The following is an 18655-nucleotide window of genomic DNA, read 5'->3' as shown; positions in this document are numbered from 1 at the left end:
ATAAATTGATTTATAAACTTGTATATTTACCTACAGTATCCAGGTTAAATGAATATACGTGTATCGGTATATCAGGTGTGAGAAAAGGATGTAAAAACATATGTCCGGAAAAAGACTGTGCGTGCGTGTGTGTGCAGAGAGAGAGAGAGAGATAGAGAGACCAGCAAGAGCGGAATTTATTGGCATATTAAATAGAGAGGCAGAAGTTGGAAAGCCTCGTTATCATTGTATCCATTATTCCGTATGTACAATGATTATACAAGTACAGACAAAGTATATACTGGTGCGCAAGCCAGAGCTACGCGTTCTTTGAAATTCAAATATCCGACAATTTCGCACGCGTGTAGGCATAATATAAAGCGTTCAACTGTAACGGGTCGGAACATATTTTCCGCCTTCGATACAACACCCCGCAGGGGTATTCAATGTACGTATGTGCATACATACCGCTACGAGGGCGAAAGAGAAAGTCCTTTATAAATAAGTCACAACAGCTATAATGTTAAGTACAATAAATGCGAACAAGTTGTAGCCGTGACTCGTGGTGTAATAACCTATTACTCTATGGCAAAACGATAAAATGCACGCTTTGCCATTTCGTTAAAAAGAAAAGAAAACAGGACGAAAAGAATAAACATCTCAAACAAACTTGAGGGAAAAATCAAAAATATATTCGCGATGCCGCTGCTAGAAGATTCGCGAATGTAACGACAGCGATTGCGATTCGGTCTTTGAAGCATCAAATGGTGCGTGTCATTCTCTACTACAACAAGAAGACCGAACGAACAGGTTACAAACCGCTGAGAAACAACAACTCTCGCACGTGTTTATGAACGTGCGGCATATTGTATGCGTTGTTCTGTACGTGACGTCAAAATGCGAAAAGGGATCTGCGCAACGCCCTTGAGCCAAAATCAAGGTCGACCCCTACCCTCTCCCTCCCCCTCCCCCTCCTATTCTCTTGCCCCATGAATAATGTATCGGGAAATCGTGACTTTCGGGACCGACCACCGGATCCAAGATGGTCACTCAAGCTACCGCGAGTTGTTGCGGTAGCACCGGTCGGTGACATTCAACTATATGCCAATTAAAACGACTATTCAAGAATTTTTATATTTATTCCGCGGACCGGGCGCCGATCGACGCTCCAACTTTTTCAAGCATCTGCCGGCTGCCTGTCATCTGTAAGAATTTATCAACTCTTTGGAAAAAAAATTCCAAACACCGCTGCGCGCACGCCTCTTGGCACACGTTCAGGAAATTGATTTGACTCTGTTGAAAATTTCATTATAAAAAAGAAAAGGACTCGTCGCGAACGCTTATTCTAAATTTTTTACTACCTTTACACTGACGCATATAAGTATTTATAAAATATATAACGATTATAACGATAAAACAGTTAACTTCAACTTGATCGAGTAATGGGAAATATAAAAATAAGTCGGTCACCTCTTGTAACAAAGATTTCGTATAACAAATTTTCGTCAGTATTGTAAGATTTGATCAGACGATTAATACGTTTGTCAGTGGGTCGTGCGTACGGTAAAGTAAGACGATAAAAATAATAATACTATTCTAATCGTGCGTTAGTCCCGTGTCTAATTCCGAATGTACAAAAAGAGAAAAAAAAAAACGTCGAAATCAGTGCTTGCAAACAAGAATCTCGAGGCGTATAATATATAAGGCGATGATACGTTTAAGTGTAGGTAGGCACCTGGCGTCGCCATAAAGGCGTTGCCCGCAACAGCGTCTGTGCAGTGACAGATGCTGTCAGTTGCACGTGGGTAATTACGTCGCTGTTGTAAATTGTGTCGCTGCCGGTGCGGCGGAGGGGGAGGAAGAGCCGAGTGTGTTATACGTACAAACACACGTCTACAACGTGCATGTATAATGAGAGTGGGCATCGTGTAGCGTGCAAGGCTTAGCAACCGCATCAGCAGCAACAACAGCAGCAGCAGGATTTGTCGCGGATAACGACGCTGCTCTCGCTAGCTCCGTTGTTTATCTTTAATTTACATTTGCGGGTTAACTATATGGTTATTACAACTTGATAAGAGAAACCTGTCAACTGGCAAGCTCGCTGCCTAATGACGAAAAATCATCCTCTTCATCACACTGCAGCGCGACTTCTTATCTGCCGTAATGGTTTCTTTTTTTTCTTTTTTTTTTTTACACATACGATATTTCAGACTTTTGAAATTGTTGCGAATATATATATATATATATATATAAAATATCGTAAATGTCACGACTATACGTATATCAAGATGTTTAAAACGTATATTCGTAAGCACAAGGATGGTTACGTCTGCCTCGTGCGTATTATATTTATATCTATACAGTCCTTTGATACGGTTTGACACCATGCCGTGCAGACCCGATGCTAATGGATGGATGGATGCAGGTTCACCGATACATATGTCGTGTAAACACGAACTAAAATGCGTCTATTCTTCATTCATACACGCGATGCGTATGACATGCTGCTGGAGAACCCGCGCACGCTTCGATCGTAAGTAAACTGAATTACATTTCGATGAGATTAACTATTGCACAGAAGATTCGATAGACCAGGATAACAATAATCCGTCGAATCTCTATGTGCCATGAAATATCACGTTCAATGAACGTGGAATTTAATTAATGACGTATCGTCGAAATCACTGAGCAAGAATGAGATGTTAGAATTGGTATAAAAAAAGACCGTGTAAGAAACGCAATAATATTGCAATAAGTTATGCGGGAAATAAGTTTTAACGGCGGTGACGAAAACCGCAGTAATCGTGGGTCAAGGGTTAGATACGATTACGATCAAACCAAGGGTCACGGTGAAAAAAACCAAAAACAAATATCATTGAAATATGTTATCTTCGATAACGCATGCTGAACCTTTTAGTATTAGGCACGTACCAGTTGATACATATACATCCGTGTATATAACACTGCAGGCAAAGATTAATAATTGTAGGAAAAAAGAGAAGCACCAACTGCCGCCGACGGCGATTTTAATTGGCAGTTAGCGAATCCACTGCCAGAATAACTCGTATGTGGGGATGAGCCGAAAATTTGGCTAACAAAGTGTTGGCGGCAAGTTGGCAATATATACAAAAGCAGCAGCAGCAGCAGCAGCAGCGAAGTGCAGAGGTTGGTTGGTTGGTTGTAAGCCTGCGGGCTGCAACCGGAGTTTCACTAGCGTCGTGCATAAGGCGGAAGGCAGCAGGCTGCTGGCTGGCGACGCTGCTGCTCATTTGTATGTATTAATACGTGTATATGCAAATGGTAAGACGGATAAATAAATAAAGCGTAATTTGGTCGATGCCTGCGACCATGGGGCAGTAACGTCGAACGAAGAGGACACAATTTCCATCCAAGATCAAAGGTTAAACTGGGCAAAGATATACTATCTTAGACGAGGCTTAAATAAAATTAGAGGACGGTATTTTATATACCTAAGCATATTGAATGTCGATGTTTTTTTCTTGGGTTTTATTTTCTTCTACTTTTCAACTGCATTTTTTGTTACACCCGTTACTTACTGTAATAAACGGTTTCGAACCTGCAACGACAAACGTCATTTATAGGCAATATCTCAAGCCCACTGCTCTCACTTGATCTCTCCCTCTCTCTCTCTCTCTCACCGTGCAAGTGTAAAGCCCGCACCTGCACTGCACTGTTCATAATAATTGCCGCGGGATAACATCAACGCAGAGTTCAAGTCTCAAGTTTCTCGAATCATCGAGCTCCTTATTACAAGAAGAAGAGGGTCCAAACGAAAAAGTCCATAAAACGTCATCTAGGGATGTAATTTCGATCTAAGGGGAACGGTCAGCTGGATCCGGATGCGCGCCAGTGGGAATAAACAAACGGCGTACAGATTTTTACTGCCGGTGTTCTGAAGTCACACCATCCTCTTTGGCAAACGATAAGCAAAGCAACAATTTATGCGTACGCGATGTTACGTAGGTCTGTTACGTGTAAACTACGCGGCCTGCGAAAAAAAACGCTTGATTTTTTCCAACGCCGTAAACACAAGGCCCAAAGAATGTTAGTTCGAAATTCCATTTTCGCATGATAAGATAAATAATATTAACGTTGATACAACGCTCTCGAGTACTCGGCGCTTCCAAGGCTACTAGCTCGTCTCCGCGATATCAGTTAACGCTGAAACCATCCAGGTAATTGTACGTTCTACACTTGTCGTGAATGTAACGGAGATGTGCGCTCGAATCAATCTATGAAAGCGACTATACGCGATGCAGTATTTCGGCTCACGGATATTCGAATACCGAATCGCTGAGTGTGAGAGATTTGCCTCGATGATAAAACTAGTAGAAAAAAACAAGATGAATGAATAGAAACGAAGCGCGATAAATCGAGTTGCGCGAATTGAGCGATAAGGAAATTGTCATGTTTCAGATGTATCGAGATCGGAGGAAGCAATATACAAACAGGGGCGTTTCCGCAACGATAGCAAGTATTTCGATATCTGTAAGAATGAAATGAGTACGTCATAATAAATGTTATGGGCGAAAACTACTCGCTGAGGGAAGAAAATATCCTTAAGGCAAAACGAAAGTAAATCTAACCGTTGATCGTTAACGAATGACAATTTATATGGGCTGAAAGCGGTCGTTGAATTCGAGAACCAGCTTATATGTACACATAGTGTGACAAGCCTGCTTTCAGAATATCAGGTGCAAAATATATTCATATATATATAATGTATGTAATTTATATATATATATATATATATATATATATATATATAAGTTGTGCATACATAACCGATGCAATTTCACATCGAGCCGGGTGATTTGCTATCTGTCGGACGTTTATCGCCAGCCAACTTGCGACATTTCCTATAGTAAACAGCTGGGCACTGTGACTTGAGAAAGTGTATGATGTCTGACACCTAATATCCACTCTCCCTGCGGGAATGGCTGACAATTGTGTACATGACCCAAGGAAATTTGGTTGATGCAGGATGGATGAAAAAAATTTGCGAAATAAAATAAATTATAAAAGATGAAAGAAAAATCAAGAGCTATACGAACATCTGGAAGCTATACATGCGTTGACAACGGCGGGAGTTTTACATCCAATGGATAAAGTGAGGCATACACTTACGAATAAATAAAAGAAACAGAAACGGATAAAGAGACTGCAAGAGCACAACTGACACCTCGTGTACTTTTTCTACCGTAGCTAAAATGAACCGCCACGTGAAGTGCATCGCGTCTTGCCTGCACATCCAACGGCGCGGAAGATCATCATAATCATCATCGTCACCATAATTATCATCATTGCCATCATAATTATAATTCACGTCTTACGCAGACTGTCGAATAGAGACAGCTGCGAGTTGAGCAAGAGGGAGAAAGTTTCTCTCCTGCGACGATCAACGGTCGCAAGTTTCATTCCACTCCACTTCAACGAGCATTTCTCCGTTCATTTTTTATTTCTTTTTGCATTTTTCCCTTCGTTCTTCCTTTCTTTCTTTATTCATCCGAAGGACCAACGCAGCGTCCGTGACACGTGTCGGTTGAATGAAAAGTTGCAAAAACAAAAAAAAAAAATGTAAAACGAAAGTTAGAATAAAGTTGATGGAGAGAAAAAGAAAGAAAAAAAAATGCACGTGCGCGCATATGTTAGTGCAGCTTCTTCCCCTGCAGACATCTATATATTTCTTGCTACAAAAATACAAAAATCTCTCCTTGCAAGGGGTTAGGTACTCTCCGCGTGGGTTTGTTGACTGCTGAATTCACGGATGGTGAAGATCGGCGGCTATACCTGAATACGTCGCGAAGAGAAGCCTTGACGTTGAAGATGAAGCAGGAAAATTGATATAGAGGGGAAAAAGGAGCAAGAAAGGTTGACACCGCGACTGGTTATGGACTTATTTATGCTGCAGTCGGTGCAGGACGCTGCAGTGGCCGTGGCGGCGTGTCTTTCTGCTGCTTGTTGTGAATATGTATATTACACGTATTTATGTGTATATACCTAGAAAATTTACTACGCTATTACTACAGTTCGCTCGAGCGTATTGTTTCGTCACGCGACTACAGCCGCACACTCCTCTTACATGAAATTTCATTCACTTGCCCCGCTGTCCGAGCTGCACGATATTACACACACACACACACACATATACGTAGTAAACATCCGATGCAGAGTGAATAGACGAGGCCGGTGGATACGTCTAATTTATACAATTTCAGCCTCTATGCGCCCGCTCAAGTCTTGCAGGTCAGCATATTGCAGATTACCTTTTTCGCTAATTAAACTCGTTAATCAACCCAAGGATGGTAATTAATAATTGATAATTAACGCTTTGCTACTTGCGCGTCTCTCGACTCGGATGCGTACAATAATTAGATATCGTAACGTCAAGTGTCTTGGTATTGTTCCGTGTCCGTTGAGTTTATTTATTTTCATTTTTGTTCTCATTTTTTCTTTACTTCCTCTTACTTGACCATTTTTATTTTATTTTCGGTAATTTTTTCCCCTATCAAGTATGAAAAAGGATTTGTTTGCCAGTTATTATAGATATGGAGTCGTAGTAATAAGGGGTATAATTGTAAGGTTTAATGCGAGTATAGCCATCACCTCCTTCCTCGTTCTGCTCGAGGGCAATTCCCGCCTGCTTGCCCGCTTTCCTCCCACTATCGTGTCTTCCAGACCGTAAAGTAAACGTATAGTTAATTGCCGAGGAGACGTTATAAGGTGGTGTACTCCGGTTATGCTCCTGCCGTCTGCAGTAACGATCTTATATTAATATACCAGTCTCGAAGGTCTTCGTTGTGAAAATAACCCGCATCGTAGAAATTAATAATTAGTTAACCCGAAACGCGACCCATTGTTGCACGTCGCGTAGCGGAAAGTCGAAATTCATCATACAGGATGTGATAGATAGGATTTACCGTCATCAAAATCGTGCACCGGAATAAGAATTGAAAGAAATCGAAAAGTTTACATTAAGGTTGCCCTTGATTTTGAATGGTAAAATTTCCCGACATTGCCCGATTTAAAATTCTAATTTTTCAATACACCCTTTGAGTCTACAGAAATACAAATAATAAACAAGAAATAAATATCATCTATCATTACGAATCGTATATCGGTAATTTTCAAGTCTATTTGCTCCACTCGTAGCCAACTTCTCTCATTCGGAATTGTACTCCGAAAAGATGGAAAAAAAAAATAAATAAAAAAAAATGAATAATCAAAAGAAGGAGGAAAAAACTACATCACCTAATAGCTCGTTAATTACTCGTCGTATAATGTAATAACCCGTCTCGTGTACACCGCTCCGCGTGTCTACAGCACAGTCCGAAATCAAGCCGGTTGAGTGGTTTTGAAATCGTATTAAAGGCATAAAAACGATACCCGTTTGTATATATATATATAAACAATATATATATATATATATTGAACACAGCATACAAACGATATATCCATGTACAATCGGCGTCTAAGTCGATAGCAAAGTTTATTGTTATGACTATACGTATGCATACGTTCACGTATGTTTAATTGTTTATATACCGTATATGTATTTCGTAATTGATATACGCGTAAATAATTTTCGGCTGCAGCAGAATCAACTCGCTAATTCCCATCTATTTTAAATTGTTAATTTCTTTTCAATTTTCCGCTGCTTATATAGCCTAAAGAGAAAAAGTATAATAATTTAGCGAGCCATAAAAAACTCTGGAATATATACATATATACATGGTGCTAATTGTGTAAACCGCAGGTGGAAGACCAGATTGCTGCTGCTGCTGCCATGCTTCTCAAAAAAGATCTGCAGCCATGGCGAAATAAAATTGAACGGCGGTCTTCCTCCTCCGGGAGTCTACACGTACATGTATACATATATTTAATGCCTGGAAAAAAAAAACTACATCCACGAATAGTTCGATTCGTTTTTCATCCCTCGGTATTGCAAACGTCCAACGTATATAGAGTTTCGACACTCATTTGTAACGTACAGATGCGCTGTATATGTGTATAAGTATAATATAAATGACCGACTTTTTCCGCGATAAATAAAATTTTTTTAAAAATGGTGAAAATGATGTGTTAGAAAAATGGTTGCCTTTTTTTACCTGCAAATTACAAGGTTTTAAACCTTGAGGAACAGATCAATCATTCTAAAAACGGTTCTAATTAAATAAAATAACTCCGGATCCCCACCGTTGCGGATACCTAGTTATAGTCGCGATGTTGTATAGACGGCAAGGCCGAGCACGTGCGCTGTTGAAACTCAATCTGTCTTAAAGGTAGGATAGTCACAGACACGCGGTGTGTGCGGAGAAGGGAAAAAAAATTTGTATATCGCGGTTGAGGAACCTTTAGCTACAAAGAGTCGGGAGCCTGCGGCGTATAAACGCCGGCACCAAACTCTCAAATTGGTTATTCCAGAAGTACGGCTAAAACGTAGACATACATATTATATATCATCGAGGACACGGAAATTATCGTATATTACCGTAATTTTATCGTATTATAAGGTACTTGTCATAGATTCGAATGGAAAAAAAAATTCTTCACTCAACGATGACACAACAATTAATGAATATGAGTATATAAAATCAGCTTAATTTGTTGAAAAAACTAAGCCTGTTCCATTCTCAGAGAAACTGTTGAATAAATAAAAGACCGCTGATGTTCGTGCATGAATGACAGTTAAACGAATAATAATCCCTGGCTTCATCTGCCACAGATGATTCTTTCCTTCCTCCCATTCCCCGACAAGTCGCGAGCGAATTAATTAGAGATTCAAGGTCCACATACGCGGTCCTGGTTAAAAAAGGTTCGCAGTAAACAAATGGCAAGGTAGCGACTACCAGTTGGTATAATATAAGTTTATAGAAAAAATTTCTAAAAAATTTTCACATCAGAATTACCGTAAAGATTTTTCCACATTCAATTTCATCCTGAACGAGAAAAATTGATTCCTTGTTCGATTAAAACAATAGTTTTGGATGATTATGCCGACAATGTACTTACAAATTTGACACTTCACTTAAAATCCGGATAAACAAGGTTCAGTTTCCACAACTTTTCCAGAATTTTTACCAACCCTACATGTTGAAATTTTTCCACAGCGCATAGGCAAGGGACGTTTTTACAAAGTAAACCAATTATCGTTAGTTTGCAGATAACAAGAAGAGAATAAGGGAAGAAGACGGGATCGTGAGGGGTTGGTTACAACCGCATAACGCGTACGTCGAGATGCCGAGGACGAAACTCACCACCGTATCTAATTCTCACGCGGTTATCTAGGCAAATACCGCAAGCCTCCTCATATATCGCCTGTCGTACACTATGTACGTAGGTGTGTATGTGTATCTGACGACCGGGGTGACGATAAACTGACAAACGTACATGTACACGTTTCCCTACACATGCAAACGTACGTAATGGGGGGTGGGTGAAGAGGGGTCACGTTTTTTTTTTTTTTTTTTTTGTCCCCTACAGTATTCATCTTAGGTTTACACCTAAAGAGCACAGCAGCATCTCGTCGTCGTCCCCCCGAGTTTAGGGCCGGGCGCAGGGCTCATTATACGGTCGGTGATAAAGAAACCGATATGGAGAAAGTTGCAGCGCATGTAAATGCGTGATAATAACAATAATAATAACAGCAACAACGTTATCTTATCGCTCTGAAATAATTCTGATGGAGAAAATTTTGTAATACCAACATACATACGTGTTGTGTCGTAATATTTGTAATGATGAAATTACACATGTGTTGTAATATTTTCCTAAATTACTTATTGTTGAACACGGCCGGCGTGTTCAGCTCTTAGATCGTACGAATCGTCGCGAGATCTCTTCTCGGCTCTGTAAAATATCGTCGACGAACGCATTCGCGACGGTCAACGCGTAACTGTCGACGACATCAGGCATCTCTCAACGAAACCAATTGAACTCTCTTGACTTGACAATCGGTTTGAATGCTGCACATATCTCGGTTCGCGGGTAGCTACCGTTCCACGTTCAACTTTCGTCGCGTGTAAGAAAGCGAAAACGCACAAGGTACTTGTATCAACCGAAGCCTGGCTCAATAACGAAAATCGAATCGATCAGAAGGAAGAGTTTAATACGTACAAGCGTCCGAGGAACGGCGATTGAACGCTCATCGATACAAACGATACGTGTCGCGTGTTTCGCGCTATTTATCAGGTTTACTCGTAAGTAATAATAAAACTTAATTACTAATCACATTACTTCGCGCTACTCCGAAATATCGAATTACAAGGCAGCTCAGCTCGAGCCCGGCTCGAATCCTTGCAGCGAGGCTGCACATAACGCGATCCCGAGTTCCTGCTGCGTTCTCAAGTGAAATTGAATTTAAAATTGAAAACGAATCAACCCAACTTCCCGTTCGGATTATTACACACGCGTACACAGTCACTGATAATCTCGAGTATACGTTGTTATACCTACACCGCACATCACCGACCGGATTACCGACTGGCAAAAATTAATCGCCAAAATAGTGTAATAACTGTGTAATAATAGGGTGATTCTCCGCACGAAGTCGCGAATACCATGACGGTATATGTGTATATATATTTGATGAATGATGCATAAAAGTAGGGACACGCGTGTGAACCACTGCAGTGATTTGGTATGTACCTAATCCAACCAATTTTGTTCCATCGTACTGCGAGGAATTGATCGGACTCCGCGTACAAACGCGGAAAGTCGAATTTTCTCAGCCATGTCAATTCCTGCGCTGCTGATGTAGAAAATGAGACGAGAAAAAACGAAAAAAAAAATAATGATAAAATAAATTCAACAAACTTATAAGCTTAAAATGACAGACGACAAGACGATGCGATCGATTTAAAACCCCGAATTGGGTTAATGAGCATTTATATAGCCGTGTACATGTGAAAAAAAAAAACAAAAAAATGCCAACACATTGACAAACGGTAAGGCTATAACAACAGTATTACATAAACACGGGTAAACGCGTGAAAAAATGATATTACCGACGCGGTTGGGAAAAGCGTCTTCATTTCAATTGCACGCTTCGCGCACGCAACGATCAACTTATCTGCATAACAAAGTGCTTTAAGAACAAAGGCTTATGCGTTTATAATAGTCGTAACATAGTTTTACGCCGGTTAAAATTAAACGGCTCAAAAGCCGGGGCGCGGGTTTCGAGTCGTACTTTCGAATCTTACGCATAATTTTTTTTTTTTTTATTTTTTACACAAGTTTCCTTCATTCATTATAGCCATACAAGATATAAGACAAAAAAGCTCGCGTATGCGCGGTTTTACTTCCCGTGTTCCGTGCGATTTAGAATACGCTGTAGATGTATGATACAATCCATGAATATGAAAATGTCATAAAATGAAAATGACGCGCGTACGATACATCATAAAGAATGAGAAACGAAGTACGGTAGGAATCGGAGGAGGGTAGAAGCACGGTGCGGGTGTAGACAGGAAGATAGGGGAATCGCTGATGACACTAACCTCTATGACATCTGTTGGCGTGTGTTTTGCATTGAATAAGATTACATACGCTAAATACACGACATAAATATGCAATTTCAATCGACCCAACGATTCGGAAGTGAGACGGAGAAGGGGGGAATAATTTTATTATCATTATTCGGTAAATCACGTCGTCTTCGTCGACGACATCGCGGGGCAATCGTCACACGCTTTCAGGTCCGTATACCTGTGTTATATATAACTATCTATGCTAAAGCCTTGTGTTTGTGGAGAACGTAGAACGAAGGAACACGTGCCCGTTGGCCGCTCGTGACTTATTTTACCGAACAACAAACAAACAAAGGAATAATCATCCTTGATTAATTGTCCGAAAATTAATTGACGACGGCCCGTTTCAAGTTCCCGAAATTCCCGCTAACGGGAGAAACGACGACGACGACGCCGACGTCACTCGAGTACCCTGGACAACAAGCCTATCAAGTGGCCCGCAAGCGAACGAGCCCCCGGGTTGTGTGTCAAACATGAAGGAGAATGAGGGGGGTTAACGGTTCGAACGCACGTTCAAACCAGGATCACTTGTGCCGGGTATAAAGTCGTTAGGTTAGTTAAACGGTTCTCATCTACCCAATCAATCGAGAATATAAGTGCGAGTGTGGAAATTATCTGTGCAGCGGAACGAGGGAGGTGGGTGCCAGAAGAAACATTAAAGGCATTTTGACAAATCGACGTAGTCTGGCGATAATTTGGGAATGCCGAAGGGAATTTTCTTAGTATGTATATACATATTATATGTGCGTATGCGAGCGAGTTTATTTGGGATTCCGTATTAACACGCGTGTCAAGTATGCACGCATGCACGTGTAACGTTCAACGGGTAAGCAGATAACTCGACTTAACGATAAATACTTCAAGTGGCCTTCGTTATCTCTCTGTCTCTTTCTCTTTTTTTTTTTTACTGCTCTCGCTCTTCGTTCCTTCTTTTTTCTCTTCATTCTGTCTACAATTATATTTATTTCTTACCATTTTGCTTTGCATCAACGTTGTTTGCCTTTACGACAATTGTGTTAAGGGCAGGAAGTATGTATACATCTTTTACGAAAGATTCCCTCAGAAAGTGTCTCCTGCGACGGACGCACGTTAACGGTGAGGGGAATTGTGACGAACGTAGCATGTCACTGACGAATTACTTGTTACAATTTATTACATATAATAGAAGTGAAAAAATTTACGTATGACATTATGTCGGTAATATTTAATTCCACGAATCTTGAACCCGAAACTTTACGAGGCAATAATTTACTACCAAGTATTAATAAATACTTTTATTGCCTGATCTGGGAATGGAAGAAAAAAGATAGAACAAGAATCACAATCATTATACGTAGCAGTACGTATAGCCACAGATAGTACGTATAGTGTAAGGCTCAAGTATGAACTGGTGTTAAAAGTATGCACGTATTAACAGTTCTGGATCGTTTGAGGACGACTGATTAATTAATCGTGAAAATTTCCATCCAAATTTCGACAATAATAAACTTGAGGGCGAAGGGGGGGGGGGGGGGGAGATTTCTCGAATCCTCAAATTTTCGGAGTCTAATCGAAAAAATTAAAATATTTCACGCGAAACCGTACTGTGTCTTAGAAGAGTAATTGACGTTCCCTGATCTTACAATTAAGGTAATCTTATCTCTTCGAAGGAAGGACTTGGTTTTTTTTTTTTTTACCAAATGTAAAAAAAAAGATCCAACAGACCGCGACCAGGCAAATCCTTACTACGGGACTCTGCGATAAGCGAGGTTGATTTATTTCCAAATTAGACTTGAGTTTTTCCGACGTTAAATCGAACCACGTTTTTCCATATCAAATATGGGAAATAAACATATGGGAATAAACAACCGATTCCCCGGGATCGTGGAAAACGGTTGAAATCGTTTAAAAAAAAAAACACTACCGAGAAACGAATGGATGGGACGAGCGAACGGGTAAGAAGACGTTGACAGCTGTGCCGTGGAAGAGAACTGCATTTCTTCACGTAGTGCCTGCTGCCCAAACGAGTTCCAACCAACGCGAGACAACCTGATGTCCTCCCGATGAGTGAACCCGAACAAGTTGCAGAGCGAAGAGCAACGACGCACCGCGTCGCAATTTTTTATCGAACTTCGCCATTCCAGAAACGACAAAGAAAGGAAAGGATGAAAGATCGACTGTTTATCAATTTTCAATCACGCAGGTCAATAAATGGAGATAATTTGGCCCCCGCGACAAGACGAGCCGGATTTTCCTGGAGTGACAAACGACGGCGACTGCGTCGACGAATTATTAATTCGTTCGGGACAACTGGCAGCTGGTTATTACCAGTTTGACGCTGGTCGAGAAGTCGACGGTTTTAGTACCGCCTTGAGAATATTATACGGGAGGACGAATAATATTTGTCGTCTGTTCGTCGTAATCGAATGGTTCGGTGTAACTATTGTTTTTGTTTGTGTTTGTGTGCGTGTTTTTTTTTTTTTTTTTTAATAACACCGATATTCCTTCCTGTGATTTTTTTTCTGCTGCACGGTTAAGTTTCTGATTTGATGTATTTCTTTTCTCGCCCGGCCGCACCTCCAGCAAAATATTTCCGAGACAATGTTAACTAGTATATGTAGTATAATATATGAATTGCATAAGAGACGGTTACTTTACAGTTCTGCTGACAGCCGTGCCAAAAATTACCATTCGCACAAAAATACGGGAGAGGCCGGTCCTCCCGAATATCCCACACGTTTACGTATAACAAACCAGCCGCCTATTGAAGCCGGGTTATTTTCAACTCGAGCGTGTCTCTCCTCGCTCTTCAGGCGTTGAAAATTGAGAAATTAAGACCGTACACGGGGCCAAAAATCATGCAAGCGAAAAATTGAGATAATAGGTTGATCCGCGGAGTTTGTAAAGAATTTCGCTGAAGCCGCCAACCATTTCGCAGGTTCGAAACCTCCGAAGTCCTCGAGCGAATCGTCTAGGGTAATAATAAATATCGAAAATCGGCGTTCCATTTCGTCCTCTCGCGTTTCAAGTTTCTCCCTCTCGGTAAAAAGCGTAACGAAAACACGCAAAAATCGAAGCGTCGCTGGGAGCACGTGGCGAGGATCTCGAGACGGCCTGTCTTAGGACGGGGTTCACCCGACTGGCGGCAGGGAAACGGGCTCGGAACCCAGAGTCGGGCAGCCGGCGAGACAAGGCGCGAAATAAGAGCGGCCTCGCCTCACGGAGCGAGACGGAAGACGCTCGCACTCGGCTCGCCTCGCCTCCTCCGAAGCGACTCGCCGTCGGCTGGCTAGCCGTCCCATGGCCCAAGAGAGCCGCGACATGTCCGTCGGTCGAGCGAAACGCCGTACGAACTTACGAAGCGATTTGAGCGATTTCATTGACAGCCGGGGGCCGGAGACGAGCACGCCCGCGGCTGTCATATTTTGGTGTTCCGGCAAGTTGCGATACGTACGCCGGATTCTGCGGTATGCGAGGCGCGGAGGCTACGGCTTCCGGAAACGGAGGTATCCGACAAAAGGCGCATGTCATCGGTCGATATTCGACGCTGCCGCTGCCGCCGCCGCAGCGAAGCGTCCTTTCCCACGCCGAGGAGTAACGTCAAAGTTTAAAACGTCAGCGCCATGACACGCACGTAAGCACGCGGCCTGGCCTCTGGCACAGTTTTCAATTAGGTATTACTCCTCGAACCGCTCTCTTGGTACGCGCACGCAGCGGACAGGATGTTCCTTGTGACGAACGCGGATTCCGCGGAGGCGGCAAAGCCTCGCGCGAACGTCCGCCGAATGGGGAAAATCGCCCGCGGCCGTTCCAACGACACCGACGATATGTTAGATTTATATTACGACGTGACAGCTGCCTCGAGATGTCGGGCTCTGCTTTTCGCAGGGAGTTTCTTACCTGGCGACAGGACCGCCGGTCGGTGAGGGAAACGGGGGTCCCTGGTCGGCGTTGTCTGGGTGCGATGGTGATCCAAGTGATGTTGCAGACCCCTATCCCCGTTCATCCTTTGCTCCAGGTGCATTGCTGCGGGCGGCAACATGTCTCTCGAAGCTTTCTATCTTCCCTTGCCTCGGAACGTCACGCAAGTTCGGAAGGTCACGTCAGCTCGAGATGATCGGTGACAAGTTTTATCCTTATTTTCTTCTCCTCGTAGTACGGTTTCCGCCGTATTATCGCGTTGCTTCAACTTTACTTTACCCTACTTTTTGCTACTTTGACTCTAATTCTTCTCAGGCACTTTTATTACTTTCGCAGAGTAGGCTGCGAACACGAATCGTCGCTACGACAGATCCGCGTGTATCCTTCTTCTCGGCACACTCGTTATTACACCGACTACCGGGATATACGATACAAACTCCGTAACGCGGATATTTATTATTATCCCTGCAGAGGTCCGGAGAGTCCTGAGTAGAATTCTCGACGAACGGTATGACAAGCCTTCTCTCTCTCTCTTCCTGTACCCACGTAGAGGTTGTTTTGACCGCGTGTTTCAACCTCGTCTCGGACTTTGCACGGTTTTATTTTAGTCATTCAGACAAACACGTACGCGTAGTACGCAACGGATTGCCGGATCGTAACCACGCACACTCCGAAGGACTCGCACTCGCCGCGACGCCGCTCTGTACGAGCGAAAAATCTACGCTCCTGATGCGGATGAGAAAATATTATTGGATCTGCCAGTCGTGGTGGTTTTAGAACCACGTTTCACGGCGTAGCTCAGGCGCCGCAACAGGACATTCGCAGAGGTTTCTCAACGCTCTTTCTCGGCTTGAGAGATTTTTCGACGGGTATCCGCTCGGCTAACGACTGCATTTGATAGTCTGTTGGTTAGGTCGTCCCTACCTACCAGGTGCAACGATAACGATCTTGAATCCTTGAAAATCCAGCCTCGATCGAGACGGGTCGAATCGCCGAATAATCACGAAACTGGGCTTGCTGCTTTTCCGGTTGCCGAAGACGCGCGGAATGGCGAAGTAAACAAACGATGGTCCGAGAAATGCGGTGACGACGACGACGCGGGGATCGGAAATCACGTTGACAACTCGAGTGCCAGTGCACGACTGAATGCCGTTGACGGCGACGCCGGGTTGACAGACGCCCGGGGCAGCGCCACCCCTCGTCGCCGACCCCGCGCCGGCTCCACGGGTTTCCCCCACCCGGCGGCTCGATTGGCGGGAAAACGTATCCTATGACAGCTGCCCCAGACCCGGTTCTGGCGTTCCGGCGTTTCTACTCTAATTGTAAGCGTATTTCGCCTCGACCGACGACGAGAACGGCGCTAGAGAGCCTCGTGACGGACGGAGAAGAACCGCAGATATGCCCGATTGTCGAATATCGTCACTGCGCGTCAGAGTCCGGAAGACCGGGCCAATTATTCCCTGGGAAATTACGCCGAAGCACGGATGAGCTTTAAGGATGACTCGCTCGGCTCTGAGCTTTGCCGATATTCCGCCGAGGCGTAAACCATCGATTTTCAATCTAATTTTACGTTCCACGTTCGCGGTGAACCGGCACGCTTCCTCGTGTCCCATGCTCTCCCGATATCCTGACCTAAATTTCACCGTCGACGCATAAACGCCCTATCGGGAACAGGTGTCTGACGGAACGAAGTCGGTTGCAGACTTTGAGGAAAAGAATTTTTACCATCGATACTAGTCTCGTGCCAATATCGATGTTTACATCTTGCCGTAGACGAATTTAACACCGTTTTCAACCAAACTTCACAGTCGAACGTTCGTACCGTCGACTTTAATGAATCATTTTTCAAGGCCGTCTACAAGTTTCATCGTATACCGTTGTCACGAATCTTGGATCCCTCTTCATTCGACGAAAATTCCGAGAGTTCAGTGACGTCTGATGGCGATTGCCTGTTGCACCTGCGGTAGTAACTGTAACATCTTATGCAGTCAACTGCCGGAGTCGTGTCGAAAATTAGTGAAGTACCTTTGAGTTAACGGCGAAAAAAAAAATCCCAGATAGTACATGAAACACCTTTTCATATTTCGATTTCAAAGGGGAAAAAAATAACATACGAAACTGTGTTCTGCCTCGGTAGTGAAATCTGCTCAAAGGTTTGTCCCCCATTCGCACTTTCTCCAACATGAAATTAGCCACGCGGTGTGATTGGTTGGTCGAAGACGTCGGGTCGACCTTCGTCATTATGTATACCGGAAAGTACCGCAACCCCGGATTGAACACCGCGTCCTATAAGCTCCAACTTTCAGCAAATGGTTGGCCTCGAGTGTCCCGCGCGGATTTGTTCTCGGAAAACTTCACTATGCTTTTCCGTTTCTCTTATTCGTTCTCGGCAGGGATCCGTCGCCGGGGGATTTGGATGGAGGCTACGAGGGTCGGTCGCAACGGATAAAGGTCGTACTTTCGGTTTTCACTTGTAACAAGGGAAGATATGCCTGTAACTGTTTCCGAGGTTTCTGTACCTGTATACAGCCGGGAGTCGGGACAATTGGGCGGATGATTTTCTGTGCAGAAATTACCGGCGTTCGTCTTGCGCTGGAAAAAATCTTACAACTAGTAATGGAAGATCTAAAGTTTTCACAAAGACGAAGCGGAGCAAAGTGGCTGGAAAGATCCTTTTCATGATGCGTCATAGATTTATGGCAACATTTCGCTCTTTGTGCTCACACTCTATTTTACATCAACGTATCGTGAAATATGCAGAAAGAGAATAATGAGTGACCTGCCACCGCCGGTGAAATCTCTAAGGCATCACGAATACGACGAGTAAAGTTACATGTGGGTTATGTACAGAAACGTCAACGCAATAAACAAGTGAACGATCTGTCAAATGGAATATTAGCAAAGATATTGCGCATGGTATTAACGTTTAACGAGATCATTGATTGATATTAAAATTCAAAAAACTCGCCTAAAACGTTAGTCGGTATTGCATTTCGAAAATATATTATCAAGACTGAAAAATTCGTCAACGACGAACAACGGCGGGTGTAATTTGTACGACAGTCAAATAACGTTCGAGTGACAGAAACTCCGCAGGCGTGCACAATCAACGTCGAGGATTAACCTGAAGAAACGTGTAAGAGTACCGCGATTAAAATATCAGCTCGAATCGCTCTATAAACATATCCATACACGACGTTTGTTAGGTATACCTAACAGATCGTAGT

General features: G+C 43.0%; 1 protein-coding gene across 3 annotated transcripts in view; it reads right to left on the bottom strand.

The window, feature by feature from the left end:
- Window positions 1-18655, bottom strand: part of LOC107221972 (homeobox protein TGIF2) — an 82277-nt gene that overhangs the window by 14839 nt on the left and 48783 nt on the right. The window contains exon 1 of one of the 3 annotated variants that reach the window (XM_015661161.2): window positions 15408-16567. The exons of the other annotated variants lie outside the window; for them this stretch is intronic. Coding sequence (XP_015516647.1) covers window positions 15408-15549 — 142 coding nt within the window. The 5' untranslated portion in view covers window positions 15550-16567. Of the gene's footprint in view, window positions 1-15407; window positions 16568-18655 lie in introns of those variants that run through there. 3 annotated transcript variants of the gene reach the window in all.

This window comes from Neodiprion lecontei, chromosome 1 (assembly GCF_021901455.1).
Source record: "Neodiprion lecontei isolate iyNeoLeco1 chromosome 1, iyNeoLeco1.1, whole genome shotgun sequence".
Classification (NCBI taxonomy): Eukaryota; Metazoa; Arthropoda; class Insecta; order Hymenoptera; family Diprionidae; genus Neodiprion; species Neodiprion lecontei.
Note: the sequence above shows the minus strand (reverse complement) of the source record. Positions and strands in the feature narration are given on the sequence as shown.